Raw genomic sequence first — 22143 nt, 5'->3', positions numbered from 1 at the left:
GTGAGTGTGTGTCTTTGTGCGTGTCTGTGTTTCTGCTAATAATGCAATAAACAATTGACGTAGAGACATGATTCTTACCTCATCGGAAAGAACCTTGCAAGCGAGATTCACAAGCATATTTTTTCGGGGATCTGCTATCATTGATAATAATAATAATAATAATCATTGATGAACTATATTTAAATAATGCTTTAATTAAGCCCCAAAATTCTGCCACAAAATAGCAACAGAGGAAAGCACACACCCTTCTCAAGAGATATATTTATAGTAATATATTTTGCAACAAATGTATGGCAGTTTTTTCAGGTTGTCAGAGGAGCTACAGTCCTCCCACCAGTATTGCTCCCAACCAGGAGTCCATATGTTAGAGAAGCAACTATTCTGACTGGTTGGTTCAAAGGGAAAGATGTATTCAATCCTCGCATCCCACTGCTCCCAAGTGACTGCCCGTTTGAGTTCAAAAGTCTCCAATTCCTTGTTTGAATGTGCTTTGCCATGTCAATTAACAAGGCACAGGGGCAGAGCTTGAAGGTTGCTTTTCCCATGGACAATATTATGTGGAGTCCTGTAGCTCAGTGGTTAGAGCACTCGCTTTGCAAGCGAGAGACCTGAGTTCAATTCCAGGCAGAGGGCGAAACCTTGGGCAAGTTTCCTTACTCCACACGCCTAATAATAATCTCTCCAAAAAACCAAAAACAATAATAAATTGGTCATTTTCAATCTACAACTGTTTGTGGGACATTGCTGTGCGCAATTGGCTGCCGCGTTCGCCCACAGATATACAGTCAATTACAGTGTGATCTGTGAAGCGCTTTGGGACGTCCTCCCGACGTGAAAAGCGCTATATCAAATGCAACGATTATTATTATTATGTCGGATGCTCATGTATGGGTTCAACTCGGTGTCAGGCTCCACTACTGTTAAGTGCTCTGAGATGCTACCCTGCATGGAGGGCACTATATAAATGCAAGTAGTTGTTGTTGTCCATCTCAAAACCTGTATATCATGGCCGAAGAAGGAAAAACTGCAAATTTGTCATCTACACAGAAGCCCTGCAATAACTCAAAAGATCTGCCAGATCACACAGTAAACCCCTTCAGTTAGCATAGCTTTGATAGGAGTCCTCCCAAAAGGAGTCTTCCCAAAAGGAGTATAAATAAAGATAAAATCTCTGTCTGTGTGTCAATCTGCATTCCATATTGGATCCTATGGTTGCAAGCAAAGCTGTAACAGGTACACCTAGCATACAATAAAGTTAATTGCCTTTTTTTCCAGATGACAAAAAAATAAAATTTTTGCAGATGACACTCAAATATCTTTGCCTCCACCCTCGACTCCAGGAACACGGCTGTCCTAACAGAATGTTTGTCAGACATCAAGTCCTGGATGAGAGCTAACTTTCTGCAGTTGAACATCAACAAGACCGAGGCTCTCCTGATTAGCTCCCATCAGAGCATCCACACCTCAGGCACTGACAGCATCACCCTCCAAGGATTATCCAGAACTCTGCAGCCCATGTTACCCACCTCTTCAACCGTGCATTTGGTTACCCTCCTTCGCCCCCTGCTCTCCACCCTCCCTGATCCTGAACCCCAGCCTGGGTCTGAAGCACTGATTGTCCAGCACCTTGGGATGTCCTCCCGATGTGAAAGGCGTTATACCAATGTAATTTTGTTGTTGTTGTTGACTGTTTATTTTGTGGGTGAAATGCAGCAGCCAATTGTGCACAGCAGACTCCCAAAAACAATCGTTGATTGAGTGACCAATTTTTTTTAAGGGATTATTATCCCTGGAAAGTGATCAGTTAATCGACAAATGACTGGGTTCCTACTTTAGGTAAACAGAGGCGGGTGGAGTAAGGAAACTTGCCTAACATTTTGCCCTGTCCAGGAATCAAAAGTGTGTCCTCTTGCTTGAAGGTGAGTTCTTTAATCAATTATGCTTCAGGTGTTCACGCTTGGATCAGAAAATTGTGGTTAGGCTATTCAGAGGCTAATAATATATATTAACCCACTGATATCATTCTTATTTCACAGGAATCTCCCCTGCTGTTGGCCTGATGGGGAGCTTGTTTGAAGGCAATGGTGGACAAACCTACATTCCAATCTGCTCAGGCTTCCTGACTGAAAGGAGATTCCTGAATGGATTATAAAAGGAAGAAAAAGAAACAAATGAAAATCTAAAATAGAATGGGGCTTTAATAAATCTAATTTGCCCACAAATACACAATCACTACATTTTACAGTAAAGAGGTTTGGGATGCCCTCCCAATGTGAAAGACGCCTACAAAATACAGTCACAACACTACATTAAAGCACTTTGAGTCATCCTCTCAATGTGAAAAGTGCTATACAAATATAATTTGTTGTTTTTGTTGTAAATGATGTGAAGTACTTTGAGATGTCCTCCTGATATGAAAAGCGCAATATCAAATCTAAGGTTACTTTTAATTAGTAAAGGAATTTTCTGGTTTCATTCCCTGCATGAATTTGGATCTTTGACTTGGTTTTATTCTACTTTTAGTTAGGTAGTCATTTTAGTCCATCTTAGTGGCACGATAGCAGTGGCTTGCTTTTATAACTATCTTACACAGCTTGAAAAGAATAAAAAGTGCATGTGAATAAAAACACCGCTGCCTGCGCTCCATCGAGTCTGGCCTCCTCCTTGTCCCCCGAATCCTCCACTCCACCATCGGCGGACGTGTCTTCAGCCGCTATGCCCCGAGGCTCTGGAACTCCCTTCTTCACTCCCTTGGTTTCGCCCACTTTCTTTCTATTTTCAGGTCTCGGCTGAAGACCTTTCTTTTCGACCGCGCCTTTGGTCACCTTCCTCCCCCTACCCCTGGCTCGGCCCCGGGATCTTAAACTGTGAAGTGCTCTAAGACCCGTCCGGCGTGGAGGGCGTTATATAGATCCAAGTTGTTGTTGTAAAGCAAGGTGAGGAATAGAAGGAGTTCATTAATTATTGAGAATGAGCTGCATGCCTTACCAGACAAGAAGTCACAATGCAAGTTCCATTCTCATTTGGCTCCTGATTAACCTGCAAGCCAACTCTAATGGACAGGGCGGATCAAGCTGGTTAAACAGCTGGAAACTGACGAGTGTCTCATCCTAGTTCTAGCTGGATCCTTTCCAGCTGTTTACCCACCGCATTTTTGGATCCCGAATGCATTGGCTTCTGCCTCCTCGACCCTGAGTTCTCTTGTCATAGGCTCCTAAAGATAATACAGTTCCTCCTGGGGGTGGGAGGGGGATCTTCTTGGAGCTGAACTGGCTCCAAGGTGACATGTCTGGCAATGTAATGTTGGAATCGAGCCAGTCTGCTGTTGCGGTCTTGGTAGTCCAGTTCCTGAGCCAGATGGGGCCGCACTTTTCCAGGGCGCTGCTGATGACAGCCCAGCCAGCCTTGCTCATCAGCAGGAACTGGAAGAGCAGACTAGACACTGGCGGCAGGGAGTTACCCCACTCAGCTCCTATTAACCCTGCAAGCCGAAGCCCTTATGGGTAGGATGGTCCTCGCTGGACAAGAAGCAGGAAAACTTGCCAGACGAGATCATACAACTAATATCATTTGATCTCAGTGACACACTTCATTTTCTTTATTTGGAGTTTCATTTGTCCTTTTCTCTGTGTTTTTCCCTTTATTATAATCTTTACTTTCCTTTTTTCTTCGGATCTCCAGCGACCTTCCTTACTTTAATAAGTTGCTTGGTTGCGCTAAACTTGACATGTGAAGCAAATTCTTTATCGAGACAGCAACATTCTGTTCCTTCTGTGTGGCTGGGAGCATCAGCGCTGAACCAAGAAGGGTCAGGCGCTGAATTACACCATCAACTTCCCCTTTCATTAACCTTAGTTTAGTCTGGTGACCCTATTACCCTCACCCTTGCACAGCTCCACTAGCTCCACATCTTCTAGAGAACAATGTTCAAAATGCTCATCCGCACTTTCAAGGCGTTCCTCAGCCTTGCTCCTCCCTACCTCTGTGACTTGATAACTCCATACTGACCTGTCTGCTCTCTCCGCTCAGTGAACTCGGGCCTGCTCCAAGACCGCCCCCCTGCCCGGCCCGTCATCAATGGTCTGGCGTTCAGCCTCCCTGCCCCCAACCTTTGGAATTACATCCCATAGTCCCTTCATCTCGTCCCTTCCCTTGCCTGCTTCAAGGCCCATCTAAAGATTCTCCTCTTCGACCTCTTCAGTTAGCTTCCTATGGCCCATCCTTCCGGCCCTCCACCCCTCCGCCAGCTCGGGTGCAAATCCTTGATGTCCAGGACCTTGGGTCATCCTCCTGACGTGAAAGGCTCTATACAAATTTAATTTGTTGTTGTCTCAGGTTTCCCAAACATAAGTAAGTTCTGTAGGTGGGAGTAAGAAGACACAAAGGGACTTAGACAGATTAAGTTAATGAGCAAAGCTGTGGCAGATGGAGTTCAATATAGGGAAGTGTGCGGTCATCCACTATGGACCGAAAAAAGATAAAGCAGAATATTTTCTTAATGGGGAGGAATTAAGAACTGTGGAGGAGCAAAGAGATTTGGGAGTCCGTATCCAAAAATCACTAAAAACTAGTTCCCAATTGCAAAAAGTAATCAAAAAGGCGAATGGAGTGTTAGCCTTTATCTCAAGGGGCCTGGAATTCAAAGGGGAATAAATGATGCTTTAGCTATATAGAGCGTTAGTCCTGGAGGGGGTGCAGTGTGGAATGTTGCCAGGCCTAAAAGGGTTAAGTTACTAGGAAAGGCTGCATAAACTTAGATTGTATTCCCTTGAGTTTAGGTTGCGAGTTGATTTGATTGAGGTATTTAAGATAATAAAGGGATTTGATAGGGTAGATACAGAGAAGCTATTTCCTCTGGTGTGGAATCCAAAACAAGAGGGAATAGTCTCAAAATTAGAACCAGGTCATTTAAGAGTGAATTCAGGGAGCATTTTTTAACTCAAAATGTGGTAGAAATCTGTAATTCTCTCCCGCAAAAGGCTGTGGATGCTGGATCCTTTCACACCTTCAAGAGTGAGGTTGATAGATTTTTTGAAGGTCAAGGTATCAAGGGATATGGGGAGAAAGCGGGAAATTGGAATTGAAAGGATTAGTTGAGGTCCAGATCAGCCATGATCTAATTAAATGTCAGAACGGGCTCGAAGGGCTGAATGGCCTCCTCCTGTTCCTATGTTCCTATTGAAAACCTAGCGTTTGCAATGGTAGCAAATAGACAATTTTGCGAACTTCAATTTCCTTAAGTACATGTTGTTTTGCTAATGAAAAGGAAACTTTGTAGCATGTGCAATTTGACATGTATTACTATTCTTGTCACAATAATTTTCATTAGTGTTAACTTGGCTTTTCTAAATGTTACTGGACTGCTAAATGGAAACAACATGCCATTCTTTTTCAAGAGGAAGAGAAAAAACTATTTCTCAATGTTTTTGGAGGGATTTGCTTTCTTCGACCGGATATTACACTTAAATCTGCTTAGACTGGGGAGTTGGAGTGACAGTCAAACAAATCAGATCCAGTGGGACCATTTCTGTCATCCTCAAACAGTATAAAAGCATTCAACACTTAAAAGTCCATGCTTAAAAACATCTGGCTTAGAACAGACTGCAGCTATTGTGAGTACTCCTTTTAAAACCTTTTTATTTTTAATCAAGATAAAACAAAAAAATCATTTCATTACAGTTATTTAAAAATGTTGGTCACTCTAAGTTAATTAATTGTATTGAAATTAATTTTTCCCCAATAAAATTAGTCTCGATTTTTTGTTAAAAATTCAAACAAATGCTTTGGATCATTCTCCCCATGTGGAAGGTGTTATACCAAATACAAGGATTATTATTATTATTATTATTGTTAAGGTAGTTAAAATTAATGACAATGAAAGAGGTAAATTCATTAATATTAAACCTTACATTTGATATAATGCCTTATCATCATCAAAACGTCTAAAAGCACTTTACAGGATATGGTGTAGAGTTCAGAGATTGTGTATTTTTCAATGCGAACGCAACAGCCAGTTCGCACGCAGCAATGTCCCACAAACAGTCATGAGGTTTATAAAGTGAATAACCAATTTTACCTGGCAGATTGTTGGCCAGACTCCGGGAGAAACCTCTTTTCGAATAGTGTCATGGGATCTTTAACATTCACCTGAACAGCAATTTCATTAAGACCGTTTGAGCGACGATGAGGAAAAAAAATTGGGATTGAGACGGTGCTGAATTAAATGTCTTACCCATTACACAACCGTTTCATATTATGCTGTGATTCTTCACAGAGGCGTCAGTCGATGGAAATGGCAAGCCCCCGGTCAATCGTGACACTGGGCTCGTTTCTTCTGATATTTTACTCCTTCAACCTACCAAAAGAAACGTCAGCTCAAGGTAGGTGGCTTGAGTGGACAGAGTTGCCCACCAGGGAACCTGTGAAAATCAAATTCTATTGAGTAAATAAGAGTTACCCATCAAAATACTTAACTAGGGTTTGCTTATTTTTCACCTCACTTGCAGGTGTGATCAGGTCAAAGTGGTATTTTTCTTCTCTTTGATGGGTAGCCCTAATAGGTAGCCCGAATACACTTCAACTGATGACCATTTTACAGGCAACAGGATGGGCTTAGCTGAATAAGTAATAGGAAGCTTTCCAGACAGTGCTATCAATGACAAGCTATGCAATTTTAGCTGGTTAAACTGTCTCCGAAAGTGTATTCTGGAGTCCCCAAGCCTTAGCTCTCGCAAACCCACATCTAGTACTCTCTGGAATTAGATAATCCGTGTCCGTCCCTCCGGGGAGAAAGTGTACATTCCACTGTAGATATGGGATTTCCATATGTAGGTGGAAATCTCAATCTGGTTTGGATGCTCTTAAGCATGGTGATGGGTTTCTTTATGTGTCAGACACAAGGGTTGAACCCCCAAAAATCTCTGTTGCCCGTAAAATGGTCATCAGTTGAAATTTATTCAACTGGTTACAGCTGAAAATTAGTTATCTTGTACCAGTAAATACCGATTATCTCCATAGAACAGAACTGCTTCTTACTGTATCTGCTCAACATATTTGCTGATCTTATAAAGTGTGTGTTTTTAACGTAATAAGATGTGTGTTCAACACTAAAACAAAAATAATGTGGTTCTACACCCCTTCTCGCCTTGGTTAGTTCCTTTGCTTCATTTAACGATCTGTATGTTTTGCACTGAAAAAATTGAAGAGAGTTGCAGAGGAAGATGTGGTAACAAGTACGAGAGAGGATACAAATGCCAGTGTGATGGTAAATGCCTTCAGTATAATGAATGCTGCAAGGACTACAGATCTCTGTGCACCTCAGGTAACTTTTCACCCGCAATCCACAGTCAATCCACTTTACAATCTATCCTGTGAAGCTCTTTGAGGTGTGATAAGACTCTATATCAAATGCAAGGATTATTATTTTAATTAATATTAATGCGCAAACTGCAGACTTTCTGAATAATTCTTTGCATTTCGAGAACTAACCATGAGTTGGAATTCAGCCAAGCAGAAAATTTAAGATAGTCATGAAAGGGAAGGTTCAGAAATATTTTTGCACTGAAGTGGTTGGAATTTGGAATTCTCTTGCCATAAACTATCGTTGAAGCCAAGTCCATAAATTGTTTTAACAAGGGAATTAGACATCCTAGATGCTTCAAAACAATTTGTGTTTTTGTGCTGTAATATTCTACGATTTACCCACAGAGCCATGACGTTGCTGGTAAAATAATAAAAATGTAATGCTTGCATTTAGAATTGTATAAATTTATAAAATTTATAAAATACAATGTTATATTTGTAATAATATAATTACATTGTATATTATATTATTATATATTTTATAACGATAATTTTATAAAATCATAAAAATATTAATAATTGCCCATAAATTGTATAGTAAATTCACTTTGCAATATATCCTGTGAAGTGCTTTGAGACTTCTCAACAATGTGATAAGGTCCTATATCAAATGGAAGGATTATTATTATTATTTGCTATTCTGCCTTACATGACAGGAGGACAAAGCAATTCACAGGATTTACTGTGAAGTGCAGTCAATGTACATTTTGTAGCCCAAACGCACTGCACAATGCACAATGTATGTAACTCTTTGACAAGACCTGGAGTCCTGTAGCTCAGTGGTTAGAGCCGTCGCCTTGCAAGCGAGACACCTGGGTTCAATTCCAGGCAGGGTGAAACCTTGGGCAAGTTTCCTTACTCCACACGCCTAATAATAATCCTTCCAAAACAAAAACAAGAATAAATTGGTCATTTTCAATCCACCACTGTTTGTGGGACACTGCTGTGGGCAATTGGCTGCTGCGTTTCGCCCACAAATATACGGTCAATTCGTTTTACAGCATAATTTGTGAAGCGGGAAGACGTGAAAAGCCCTATATCAAATGCAAGGATTATTATTTTTATTATAATAAGACACAATATTGTCAGATATCAACAAAGGTCACTCAGCATTCCGTTTAGGCAAAATCTGTTAAGCCAAACTTTACTAGTTCTATAAAGTTACACCACGGAAGGATTACAACAAAGCAATGCTTCCGCGGGACGAGACCTTCAGCAGCCGAAGTTCCAATCTGTCTTGTCTGGTTATTCAAGCTTTTGATTTTCATTAAAAGTCTTCACTCGTGCTGCCCCGATATTTTCCTTCCTTCTGTTCTTTGTTCTCCCTATCTAATGCTCTCATTCCCCTCCCTCTATACCTTCCACCAATCTCTTGTCAGTCATTTACAATCGTTATTTGTATATCCACTCATGGGTCTTCCTTTTACATAGATTGTTATTGTTATTTTACATACCCTATCTTACACCATTCACTGGTTGGCGAATATGTTACAATCTCTCATCAACATATCCAATCATATGTTTCCTTCAACCCTCTTTATTTGTACTGACTCATAATTACATGATCACGTGTTCCATGACTTCTCACCCATTTTGACCCATCGTTAGTATGTTAATTTCGCACACCTTACGCTAACAATATGACATTTTGTTTTCTCCACGATCCACAGAGAGCTCCTGTTCCGGCCGCTGCATGGAGAAACATGAAAGGGGTCGGAAATGTCAGTGTGATACCGACTGCATGAAGTATGAGGAATGCTGCCCTGATTTTGTTGCAAATTGCAGGAAAAGTAAGGAAGCGGCAATAAATTCAGAACGAATGCAATCATTTGAAAATAGATTGTTTAACTTTGGTCTTATTGTGGGAAAGTCAACTGATAGGAAAGTGAGCCTTCTCCTTTAGCAATATTCTATTAAGCAGCCAGAAGTGGAGTCCTGTAGCTCAGTGGTTAGAGCACTCGCTTTGCAAGTGAGAGACCTGAGTTCAATTCCAGGCAGAGCGAAACCTTGGGCAAGTTTCCTTACTCCACACAGAGCCTAATAATAATCCCTCCAAAACAAAAAATAATAAAAAAAATTGGTCATTTTCAATCTACGACTGTTTGTGGGACATTGCTGTGCGCAATTGGCTGCCGCGTTCGCCCACAAATATACAGTCAATTCACTTTACTGTGTGTTCTGTGAAGCGCTTTGGGACGTCCTCCCGATGTGAAAAGCGCTATATCAAATGCAAGGATTATTATTATTATAGAATGAGAACTGGCAAACTCTCCTTCAATAAGGTTGCTTTCAATCCCAGTCAATGTAACTTGTGAGCTAAAGACTATTTCCTGCCCCTCCTTTGGTTCCTGCCTGTCATTACTTGAGAAAGTGATCAGCGTTCTCCAAAGCCTCTGCCAATGACACTGTGTAACCAGTGCGGGAAGATGTACGTGTTGAGCACAGGCTGACTCACTGTCTGCCCTTCCCTGAATGGGCTCATGATGCAAATACATCACGTAGAGGGGTCACAGTTGGGTGCACCCATCTTACTACTTCATCATAGTGTAGCAAGACCTAGGATCCAAGGCACATCAAGCCTAAGATTAATATCCCACTTGTAATGTGCATTTGGCTTTGGTGCAATATGATCTCTTGTAAAGTGCCAACACACAGTATGGGATGGAGTGCATAATCGACCGTTGGACCAAACTTTGTTGTAACCCTATTGCAGCTTATTACTACTAATAATAATAATTAATAATCCTTACATTTGGTATATCGCCTTTCATATCGAGAGGATGTCAAAAATCACTTCACAAGATATATTGTAAAGAGTAGTGACTCTATTTTGCAGGTAAACATGGCAGCCAATTTACACATAGCATTGTCCCACAACCAACCATGAAGTGATGACCAATTTTGTGTTTTGGGCGATTGTTTCCAGGACGCTCTCTTTTTGAATAGTGCCATGGGATCTTTAACATCCACCTGATCAGGCAGATAGGACTTTAGTTTAATGTCTCAACCAAAGGACGGCACCTCTGACAAGGTAGCACTCCCCCACCCTCCACCAATGGAGTGCAAAAAAGGCTTACAAAGTGTATTTTGTAAGCCAAATGGCCAGCTTGCAGTTTCTAATGGTGGTGGGACTTATTTTCTGATCTAATCCATTAAAACTCAGGCACTGAACTCAACTCAATCCTTCCATTGCAGATCAAAGTCCAACAACAGCTGCACCAAAAAACAAACTGATCATGGCATTGAAACCAACCACGGCAAACCCTCTTGACTTCATCAATGATGCACAGGTTCAACAAGATTCTGACAGCTATTTGGATGCTAAATCTCCTCAAGCTATGAAAGAACCAACTAAACCAAGTAAGAAGTAATAACGTCTTGTACTGAAAGATGAGGACATAGCCAACAGGTGGCAATGCATTCATACCGCTATATTTTGCCATGCTAATAAGATGATCAACATTGTGTTTTGGGCGACTGTTTCCAGGACACTATTATGTTTCATCGATTATTTACAGTCAGGTAGCTCAATGCAATAAATTCAATTGGATCAGTTTAAAAGTCTTATCCCAAGGACGGCTGGCAATTAAGCACAGCCTCAGTCCTGCACTGGAGTGTCGGTCTAGATTGAAAGCTCAACTCCTAAAGTAGGGCTTGAACCCCAAGCCTGGCACTATTCTAACAATACCACTATCTAACAACTGAGTTCAGTTAACAAAAGAACTCTAAGCACCTGAAGTACAATTAATTATTGAGCTCTTGAATTACCTAATCGAGTGGTACTTTCTTTATTTCAGATAAAGAAACTTCTAAGGAAGCTTTGGCTACAAATAACTTTACACCCATGAATCCCATCAGCTTTGATGGAAAAAATGCAGAGAATCTCTCATGGCTCACATATAGTCCTGACGTAGAATTTGCATTTGTGACTGAGGAATCTAATACAATCAATTTTGAAACCATTACAATGCTCCCAAACAACTTAAACAAAGAAGGACCTGCACAGACCACTGTTCCAGGACAAGTTGTTACCACAGATCTGAACATAGACAAAGGAGGAAAGTCTCAGCCCACTGAACAAAATATTTTCACAGATGTGAAGATAGACAAGGAAATAACTGCACACCCTACAGAACAAGGAATTACCACAGCTCTGGACTTAGACAAAGTAATTACTGCACATCCCACTGTTCCAGAAAAAGGTTTGACCACAGATCTAAATATAGACAAAGAGGGAACTGAAAAGCCAACTGTTCTGCAACACAGTGTTACCACAGATATGGATATGGATAAGGAAATGACTGTATGGCCCACTGTTCCAGAACAAGGAATTACCACAGATCTGAACATAGACAAAGAAGGAACTGAACAGCCCACTGTTCCAGAACAAGGTTTGACCACTGATCTGAACATAGACGAAGAAGGAACTGAACAGCCAACTGTTCTGCAACACAGTGTTACCACAGATATGAATGTGGAGACGGAAACGACCATATGGCCCACTCTTCCAGAACAAGGCATTACCACCGATCTAAACATAGACGAAGAAGAAACTGAACAGCCAACTGTTCTGCAACACAGTGTTACCACAGATATGAATGTAGAGACGGAAACGACCGTATGGCCCACTCTTCCAGAACAAAGCATTACCACCGATCTGAACATAGACGAAGGAACTGAACAGCCAACTGTTCTCCAACACAGTGCTACCACAGATATGAATGTGGAGACGGAAACGACTGTATGGCCCACTCTTCCAGAACAAGGCATTACCACCGATCTGAACATAGACGAAGAAGGAACTGAACAGCCAACTGTTCTCCAACACAGTGCTACCACAGATATGAATGTGGAGACGGAAATGACCGTATGGCCCACTCTTCCAGAACAAAGCATTACCACCGATCTGAACATAGACGAAGAAGGAACTGAACAGCCAACTGTTCTGCAACACAGTGTGACCACAGATATGAATGTGGAGACGGAAACGACCGTATGGCCCACTCTTCCAGAACAAGGCATTACGACTGATCTGAACATAGACAAAGTAATAACTGTACAGCCCACTGCTCCAGAACAAGGTTTGACCACAGATCTAAATATAGACGAAGAAGGAACTGAACAGCCAACTGTTCTGCAACACAGTGTTACCACAGATATGAATGTGGAGACGGAAATGACCGTATGGCCCACTCTTCCAGAACAAAGCATTACCACCGATCTGAACATAGACGAAGAAGGAACTGAACAGCCAACTGTTCTGCAACACAGTGTGACCACAGATATGAATGTGGAGACGGAAACGACCGTATGGCCCACTCTTCCAGAACAAAGCATTACCACCGATCTGAACATAGACGAAGAAGGAACTGAACAGCCAACTGTTCTGCAACACAGTGTGACCACAGATATGAATGTGGAGACGGAAACGACCGTATGGCCCACTCTTCCAGAACAAAGCATTACCACCGATCTGAACATAGACGAAGAAGGAACTGAACAGCCAACTGTTCTGCAACACAGTGTGACCACAGATATGAATGTGGAGACGGAAACGACCGTATGGCCCACTCTTCCAGAACAAAGCATTACCACCGATCTGAACATAGACGAAGAAGGAACTGAACAGCCAACTGTTCTGCAACACAGTGTGACCACAGATATGAATGTGGAGACGGAAACAACCGTATGGCCCACTCTTCCAGAACAAAGCATTACCACCGATCTGAACATAGACGAAGAAGGAACTGAACAGGCAACTGTTCTGCAACACAGTGTTACCACAGATATGAATGTGGAGACGGAAACGATCGTATGGCCCACTCTTCCAGAACAAGGCATTACCACCGATCTGAACATAGACGAAGAAGGAACTGAACAGCCAACTGTTCTGCAGCACAGTGTTACCACAGATATGAATGTGGAGACGGAAACGACCGTATGGCCCACTCTTCCAGAACAAGGCATTACGACTGATCTGAACATAGACAAAGTAATAACTGTACAGCCCACTGCTCCAGAACAAGGTTTGACCACACATCTAAATATAGACGAAGAGGGAACTGAACAGCCAACTGTTCTGCAACACAGTGTTACCACAGATATGGATATGGATAAGGAAATGACTGTATGGCCCACTGTTCCAGAACAAGGAATTACCACAGATCTGAACATAGACAAAGAAGGAACTGAACAGCCAACTGTTACCACAGATATGAATGTGGAGACGGAAATGACTGTATGGCCGACTGTTCCAGAACAAGGCATTGCCACAGATCTGGACTTAGACAAAGAAGGAAAAGTACAGCCCACTGCTCCAGAACAAGGTTTGACCACAGATCTAAATATAGACAAAGAGGGAACTGAACAGCCAACTGTTCTGCAACACAGTGTTAGCACAGATATGAATGTGGAGACGGAAACGACCGTATGGCCCACTCTTCCAGAACAAAGCATTACCACCGATCTGAACATAGACGAAGAAGAAACTGAACAGCCAACTGTTCTGCAACACAGTGTGACCACAGATATGAATGTGGAGACGGAAACGACCGTATGGCCCACTCTTCCAGAACAAAGCATTACCACCGATCTGAACATAGACGAAGAAGGAACTGAACAGCCAACTGTTCTGCAGCACAGTGTTACCACAGATATGAATGTGGAGACGGAAACGACCGTATGGCCCACTCTTCCAGAACAAGGCATTACGACTGATCTGAACATAGACAAAGTAATAACTGTACAGCCCACTGCTCCAGAACAAGGTTTGACCACACATCTAAATATAGACGAAGAGGGAACTGAACAGCCAACTGTTCTGCAACACAGTGTTACCACAGATATGGATATGGATAAGGAAATGACTGTATGGCCCACTGTTCCAGAACAAGGAATTACCACAGATCTGAACATAGACAAAGAAGGAACTGAACAGCCAACTGTTACCACAGATATGAATGTGGAGACGGAAATGACTGTATGGCCGACTGTTCCAGAACAAGGCATTGCCACAGATCTGGACTTAGACAAAGAAGGAAAAGTACAGCCCACTGCTCCAGAACAAGGTTTGACCACAGATCTAAATATAGACAAAGAGGGAACTGAACAGCCAACTGTTCTGCAACACAGTGTTAGCACAGATATGAATGTGGAGACGGAAATGACTGTATGGCCCACTGTTCCAGAACAAGGCATTACCACCGATCTGAACATAAACAAAGAAGGAACTGCTCAGTCCACTGTTCCAGACCAAAATGTTTTCACAGATCTGAATTTAGACAAAGAAATAACTACGCAGCCCACTCTTCCAGAACAAGGCATTACCACCGATCTGAACATAGACGAAGAAGGAACGGAACAGCCAACTGTTCTGCAACACAGTGATACCACAGGTATGAATGTGGAGACAGAAACGACCGTCTGGCCCACTCTTCCAGAACAAGGCATTACGACTGATCTGAACATAGACAAAGTAATAACTGTACAGCCCCCTGCTCCAGAACAAGGTTTGACCACAGATCTAAATATAGTCAAAGAGGGAACTGAAAAGCCAACAGTTTTGCAGTACAGAGTTATCACAGATATGAATGTGGACAAGGAAATGACTGTATGGCCCACTGTTCCAGAACAAGGCATTACCACCGATTTGAGCATAGACAAAGAAGGAACTGAACAACCAACTGTTCTGCAACACAGTGTTACCACAGATCTGGACTTAGACAAAGTAATAACTGTACAGCCCACTGCTCCAGACCAAAATCTTTTCACAGATCTGAATTTAGACAAAGAAATAACTGCACAGCCCACTGCTCCAGAACATGGTCTGACCACAGATCTAAATATAGACAAAGAGGGAACTGAACAGCCAACTGTTCTGCAACACAATGTTATCACAGATCTGAATGTGGACAAGGAAATGACTTCACAACCTACTGTTCCAGAACCAGGAGTTACCACAAATCTAAACACACACAGAGAAAGAACTGCTCAGTCCAATGATCCAGGCCAAAAAAAATTCACAGATCTGAATTTAGACAAAGAAATAACTAACCAGCCCACTGCCCCAGAACAAGGTTTGTCTCCAGATGAGAATGTAGAGAAGGAAGGAACGGCACAGCCTCTTGTTCTAGAACAAGGTTCTACCACAGATCTGAATGTAGAAAAACAAGGTGCTGGAAAACCCACTGTTTCAGAACAGCGTTTCGGCACGGAATTGAATGTAGTCAAAGAAATGACTACACCACCCACTGCTCCAGAACAAAGTGTTATCACAGTTTTCAATGTAAACAAGGAAACTGCAATGCCCACTGTTACTGAACAAAGTGTTACTGCAGATCTCAATGCAGACAAAGAAATAACTGCCCAGACCACTGTTCTGGAACAAGACATTACAACAGATCTGAATGTAGACAACAAAATAACTGCACAGCCCATGGTTCCAGATCAAAGTGTTATGGCAAATCTCAACGAAGCCAATGAAATAATTGCACTGTCCTCTTTTCCAGAGCAAGATGTTACCACAGACCTGAATTTAGAGAAAGGAGTCACTGCCTCGCCCACAGATCCAGAAGGTGTCACCACAAACAAAGAGGAATCTGCAAAGCTCACTGTTTTAGATGTGACTGTAATTACCAACAATGTAGAAAAGGTTGAAACAATGCAAACCTCTATCTCCACCGTGCAACCTGAATATGAAGACAAAGGACCCACAAGCTCTAAAGTCTTTACATTTAATTCCCTGAAACCAGCAACATCAAAACCTTTCATGGACCAGTCAACAATAGTAAGTCTTAACAATGGAAGTAAGCAATGAACTGTGCAACCCTAGAGTCATCTTTCTGTGTAAATCTTGACTCCCTAATTTTCTCCCTTCCTTTCCTGAAGACAGCACATAATTCAGTCTGGGAAATGGGGTCTTGGACATCAGCACACTTCGGATAGCTCAAACACATGGCCAGTATTCCTGTTTAAACCTGGACTTAATGTCGGCAGGCTGACCAACGTAGCACAATTGCAAGCCTGATGCTGACATCCATACATATACTTTCCAGAGGGGAAGAGCCAGTCAAGGCAAAGCAATTAGTAAGGGAAATCATGACAGATTTTTCCCTGCCTGATTCCAGAGATACTAAGGCTAATTGTCTACCATTGTGTCTGAAATAAGGTAATTTAGCCTTGGGGATTGATCCTAGTCTATGTGGATTCCATTCACAAAGAATCCTATATAGTACTAACATCAGTAAAGAGGGGAGCCTGTTATTGTTGAAGTTGCCAAAGATACAAAGTCTTACCTCTTTGATCATAATATTTGTCATCCTTCCCCTCTCTACCCTCTGTAGCTCCCACACCCTGCCTCACATGCCCATCCAGGTGTGTAACACATTTTGAGACATCCTCCCAAAATGAAAAGCCCTCGATAAATGTAAATTAATTGAGGTCAGTCGCCTCTCTCTCTTTGATGAAATGCAAAGGTTTTTGCATCTTAGTGGGGTTATCTATCTGCGACTCCTATAAAAAAGTGTTTACCTCAGATCAAGTGTACCCATAGATTGGATAGGCTAAAGCATGCTTCCCCAATAGACAAAAACACCAATAAATCTTTGCTTTTGCAGGTGCCCACTGCTGCTCACATATCCAAAGTCACTGATGATTATAAGTTATATGATGACAACTCAAAGTATGATGTTACATTAAAACCGCCCACAGGAACATTCAGACCTCAAGTAAATGTCACAATTCCACCAACTGAAGGTAGGACATGCAATTTACTAATAGACTTTTAATTCCAGATCATGCAGATTATCATGTTGTGGTGGGTGATGCACTTCTTATTTTACCATGGTGGCCATTATTTAAACTGGTCCTAGCCGATGTGAAGCTAAATCTCTTACCAACTCTCAAAATGTTAAATTTCTGATGGAAACTCATCACATCATCCAATTCTACACTGGGGAGCCAATTTTCCAATTGATGTCTACTCTAAATGAATAACCCATCAATTTTGTGGTTGATTTCTAATCATTTATTTTATTTTTAATGTTTAGCTTTCAGTTCCAGTCTGACCTACCCTGTGCTACGCACTCTCCATGACAAAGAGGGCAATTCAATTACTCTCAAGCCTTCCCCAAAGCACAAGATTGACAGCTCACACCCTGTTGGGAAGTGACTGCTCCTTGCTCAACACATCTCCACAAAGTTCTGTGACTGAGATGAAGACCTCATGGTGTGGCCTATCATTACCACAGTGTTGCCCACTCCCATAATGGCGCCAAGCTGTCAATCTGCTATTCATTAAAATATGAAGGAGCTATGTTATGTTAAAAGTAAAAGTTGCCAACAAAATATCATTTGGGATAATTTGTCCTAGCTTTCATAATTACATCTATTCCTATCCTAACTCTTATTGTAGAAGAACTTAATGATGCCAATTTATGCAGTGGCAAACCTGCAGATGCATTTACAACCCTACACAACGGAACTTCATATGTTTTTAGAGGTAAGTTATTTTATGGTTTAAAAATAATCCAGTTTTATAAATGCTATTCTGGTTTGTAATGCAAGTTTCTAACCACCAATTTTGTCACACGCTTTTGAAATACAATTTGCACTGAAAACTCAATTAAAACTCCCCAACTTGATTTGTGTTTGTATTTAATGATAACAAGCATCTGGGTTCACAAGATCGATTTGGATGAAAAGGCCCTTCGGCCCATCTGATTCATCCTTTCAGAACACATACCCCACTGTTCCTCCATTCCAGCATCAAGCTTTTTTTTTTAAAAAATGTGTCCCTTGTCCTGGCCTCAACCAACCTTCTTTGGACCCCATTCCAGTCGTTAATTACCTTCTGGATAAAGAAAAACTTCCTGGTTTCTGTTCTGAAATTGCCTTTTACAACCTTAAACCTAAGTACTCTACTGTCACAAATGCCCCCTAAATTAACGAGCACATCTTAATAGGATATGAGGATGACTGACTTGGAACATGCCACTGAGGGAGGAGGAAGAAGATTCACATAGAGCAGGAGAGATTTACTCCGTATTTAGCCTGTGGTACACATTACTAACACACCGCCTGGTTGGTTTTGTATCCTAAGTTTGTTCCATTGTCAGAAGATGCTTGATATGACATTTTTCCAATGCTTTGGTCTTATTGAGAGCTAAGCCTCTGAAAAATGGTAGCAGCTTTCATTAATTGTAAGAAACCTACCCTCACGAGCACAAGTTTCCTCTGTAAGACTTTCTAATAGATGGGTCTCCAACCTTCTATTGGCAGCTGCCAACTCAGTTGATCCAGCCCTCAGAACAGAATTTAAAGCAAACATTTAAGTGTAATTGCCTTTTATTTTTCCATTTCTCAAAGTGCTCATTAACACAAGTCCACCAATATTCTCCACCTACTTATGTCATTTGCAGGTTATCTCTTTTGGACATTAAACGTGAATGGCCATGCTCCTGGACCCCCTCGCCGGATTTCTGATGTGTGGGGAATTCAGTCTCCAATTGACGCAGTCTTCACACGATGCAACTGTGATGGGAACACTTTCTTCATCAAGGTAGATTCATTAAATCTCCATCATTTTTCTTTCAATTGCTGACAATAAATGATTTTCATTATGAATTTAGACCTCTGGGGAAAATCTAGATTAGATGGGCGAGAGAAAATATCAGTGGCTTAATTTGTCAATCACAGCAGATTGACTGGGGAGGAAACCTGATAGCAATCAACATAATTTTGGTTGAAGACCAAAGGTTATTAAACTCTTTAGACTGTTTTGTACCAGAAATGGTCAAGGGCTTTGAACTGAAGGAGGTGATAGGGAAATCACCTGTGTTCAATTGGAGGAAAGCAGTCAAGAATATCACCTGCAGAGATGCCACTCTGCCAAACCCAGGTGCTGTGTATTAGGTAGAACTATCAAGCTACAACAACTTGCATTTATATAGCACCCCTCATACAGGGTAGTGCTTAAACAGGTGAAAGCTGAAGAGATTTCATTAAGAACAGGCTTGAAGACAAAAGGATTGAGTGTTTGGAGTCTGCTATGTGAAAAGCACCAATTTTTATTTGTTTTTTTGCTTACCGCAGGAGCAATTTCCTTTCAGCAATTCATTCTATAAAAATGATCTTGTACATATCTTACTTGAAGGACACCATCTAAATGCAAGTTGTTGTAATGAAAACTTGGGTGTTAACCATAAGAATGAGACTCGAATACACTGAAAAAATCCTTCATTGACATTCTTCAGGTTCTGAATTCTGGTAGTCCCCAGTATTATCAAAATTCATTTATACATTTAATGTGCAATGGTTCATGCTATGCTTTTGGTTTGCATTCAGATCTTGGTTGAAGAAATATTTCCTATTTACAGCCTGTATTTTCCATTCAAATGACGGAGCCCACGTTTAATAATAATTGTTTGTGTTACAGGGGCAGAAGTACTGGCGCTTTCAGAATGGCAAGATGGACTCTGGCTACCCCAAGACAGTGTCACAAGGCTTTTCAGGACTAAAAGGCAAAATAGTGGCTGCTCTTTCAATGGCTGCATATAATAACAAACCTGAAGTGGTGCACTTCTTCAAAGAAGGTAATTTTCAGCTTTTCGCATGTCATTGTATACATTCAATTACAAAATTATATATGCAAAATTGCTGTGTGCAATTGGCTGCCGCATCTCGCCCATAAATACTCAATCCACTTTGCAATATATTCTGTGAAGCCCTTTGAGATGTCTCAATGAAGTGACAAGGCGCTATATCAAATGCAAGGGTCATTATTATTATTAAAATGCCATAACTATTTTACAGTCAATCCTGTGAAGCACTTTGAGATGTCCGTCTGTGAAGGTGCTATATCAAATGCAAGGAATATTATTCCTACACAAAGAGTTGGGGATTTAATCTGTTGAGCCATCCTCATTAACTCTATGGCAAATCTTCAATTCCACTTCCCTGCTTTTTCTCTTAATATCCCTACTCACTGATTACTATATCTACCCCCCACCCCCCACATGGTTAATTATTGATATACAGTGGCCTGTCATAAAAACCAAATTCAAGGATGAAATCGAGTTTGGCTAGGATAACCTCCAGTCGAATGGTATGCTGACTCGGCAGACCATTGGGTGAGGTAACAGAAGTCTAACGGGCATTTACTACTTCTCACCTCCTCGCTTCTTTACCACTAACCTATGACATCCTGCTCAAGCCTCAAGAGCAAACAGATTATAGACTTTTATTCACTCTTGGACCCCTGCTACTTTGGGAGGCAGGAGAGGCCAGGCATATTTTATCATTCTTGATGGGGGAAATTTTCATTTATTTATACTAAGGTACTCAGTTCGATACTTACATGATGTTTTAACAGTAGTATCAGCACAAAAACTTATGACTTTTTAAAGTGACAATTCACACGTCATGATTTTAGTTACAATGTTTGCCGTTTAAATTGAAATAGCTGCTCACCCCCAAAAATTCAAATGCATCTTTATATACCAGGAGGACAATTCCAGACATACTCTTATCGGCAAAGAACTTCCAAAACGTGTTCAAGACAACAAATCAAAGTAAAGCACACCATCCACATCAATCAAAATGTGAGTCGTTTCAAAAGGCAAGCAATCGTGCTCTTTCATCACCATCTTAACAGGCCACAACAAACAGGTATTGTATCTAATTTTACTATTGTTAGATCCCAGCTTTGTGCCTACAATTCAAGAAAATATTCTTTTGATAAATTTTCATCTGCAGTGTTAAGTAAAAATGTAAGATCAAAATCATGCAAAGAAAACAATTTGCATTAGTTTACTTGCTAACTTAGTTTGTTTGTACAGAATTTAACCCATGATTTGATTTTCAGTATCGAGACTCTCTCTGGAAATGCCAGTTAAGAAATACTGGAGAGGATTTCCACAAAAAGTCACCTCTGCCATTTCATCACCAAATGCCCGAAGACTTAACAACTATGAGTACTTTGTCCTTTCTGGCGGTAAGTTCTAATTCAATATATTTCAACTTTTCTGAATTTTGGATACTTTGTATTGCTGTTGGTATATTTCTTTACTTTGGCTGGGTTCCTTTGATTACTTACAGCAGATGCTAACTTTACATCAAAGCCCTTTTCTTAAGTAAAACTGAGGACTCTCCTCATTCGATGTTCCTACTGCAGCGACAATTCTAACGTTTCCTTTCTCTTCCTTCCCATTCAGATCGCCGTTACGCTGTTGATCCAGTAAAACAAATGGCTGTTAAGACCAAAAAGAGGGTTGCAAAGTCCTTATACAGCTGTCCCTAGGCTCTCTGCAACCTTTCACACAAACAAGCAAGATTTCAAGCTTCAAATGGTTTAAAAGGAAGTCACTTTATTTTCAGTAAACAGAAAACGTTATACCATGAAGTGTGCCCAATCTTTTTGAGGTTCAAAAAATTATTCATTCCCAGCGCTTGGTACAATAAGCAAAACGAGTGACATGCCACCAATACAATTTATGGTCATATACAGAGGACAGACTGATTTTTCAAGGCGTCAGGCACTTCAACCCAAATTTCCACGATTTAGACCTCCTCTTCCTCCCATTGCATGGCTCATACCTACAATAAAAAAATAGTTATTCAAACAAGAGTGGAGTTGTAGGTAAGGTCATAAAACATACATCCCACATGCATAATTCATAGCTCACTATTAAACTGCTTTTCTGTTCAGATTCCTTTTTGAAAAAGATTAGGGAACTTTTCCATCACCCTGGCCAATATTCCTCCTTCATCCAAGTAGAGAACAGT

At 41.1% G+C, this 22143-nt stretch overlaps 2 protein-coding genes and 1 long non-coding RNA gene across 4 annotated transcripts in view; 2 read left to right on the top strand and 1 right to left on the bottom strand.

The window, feature by feature from the left end:
- Positions 1 to 5588: 5588 nt before the first annotated feature.
- On the top strand, positions 5589 to 7239 carry LOC103179996. Its single transcript, XR_488048.2, has 3 exons — positions 5589 to 5612; positions 6275 to 6380; positions 7205 to 7239. It is a non-coding gene; the product is annotated as an uncharacterized LOC103179996 (long non-coding RNA).
- A 3359-nt stretch (positions 7240 to 10598) lies between these two features.
- On the top strand, positions 10599 to 21980 carry prg4b (proteoglycan 4b). The gene is made up of 10 exons (XM_042334966.1): positions 10599 to 10722; positions 11160 to 14756; positions 15870 to 16147; positions 16977 to 17115; positions 17774 to 17860; positions 18780 to 18919; positions 19796 to 19952; positions 20863 to 21027; positions 21224 to 21352; positions 21573 to 21980. Exons 1-10 carry the CDS (start codon positions 10599 to 10601, stop codon positions 21656 to 21658), a joined length of 4902 nt encoding a protein of 1633 aa, XP_042190900.1. The 3' UTR covers positions 21659 to 21980.
- The window catches only part of tprb (translocated promoter region b, nuclear basket protein), a 44634-nt gene continuing 44196 nt past the window's right edge, over positions 21706 to 22143 (bottom strand). For both annotated transcript variants that reach the window (XM_007895583.2, XM_042335279.1), the window contains one exon: positions 21706 to 21954. In XM_007895583.2, coding sequence (XP_007893774.2) covers positions 21899 to 21954 — 56 coding nt within the window. In that variant the 3' untranslated portion in view covers positions 21706 to 21898. The remainder of the gene's footprint in view (positions 21955 to 22143) is intronic.

Source organism: Callorhinchus milii, unplaced genomic scaffold, assembly GCF_018977255.1.
Source record: "Callorhinchus milii isolate IMCB2004 unplaced genomic scaffold, IMCB_Cmil_1.0 Scaffold5, whole genome shotgun sequence".
Lineage (NCBI taxonomy): Eukaryota > Metazoa > Chordata > Chondrichthyes > Chimaeriformes > Callorhinchidae > Callorhinchus > Callorhinchus milii.
The sequence above is the reverse complement of the archived record's forward strand: the minus strand, read 5'-3'. Positions and strand labels throughout refer to the sequence as shown.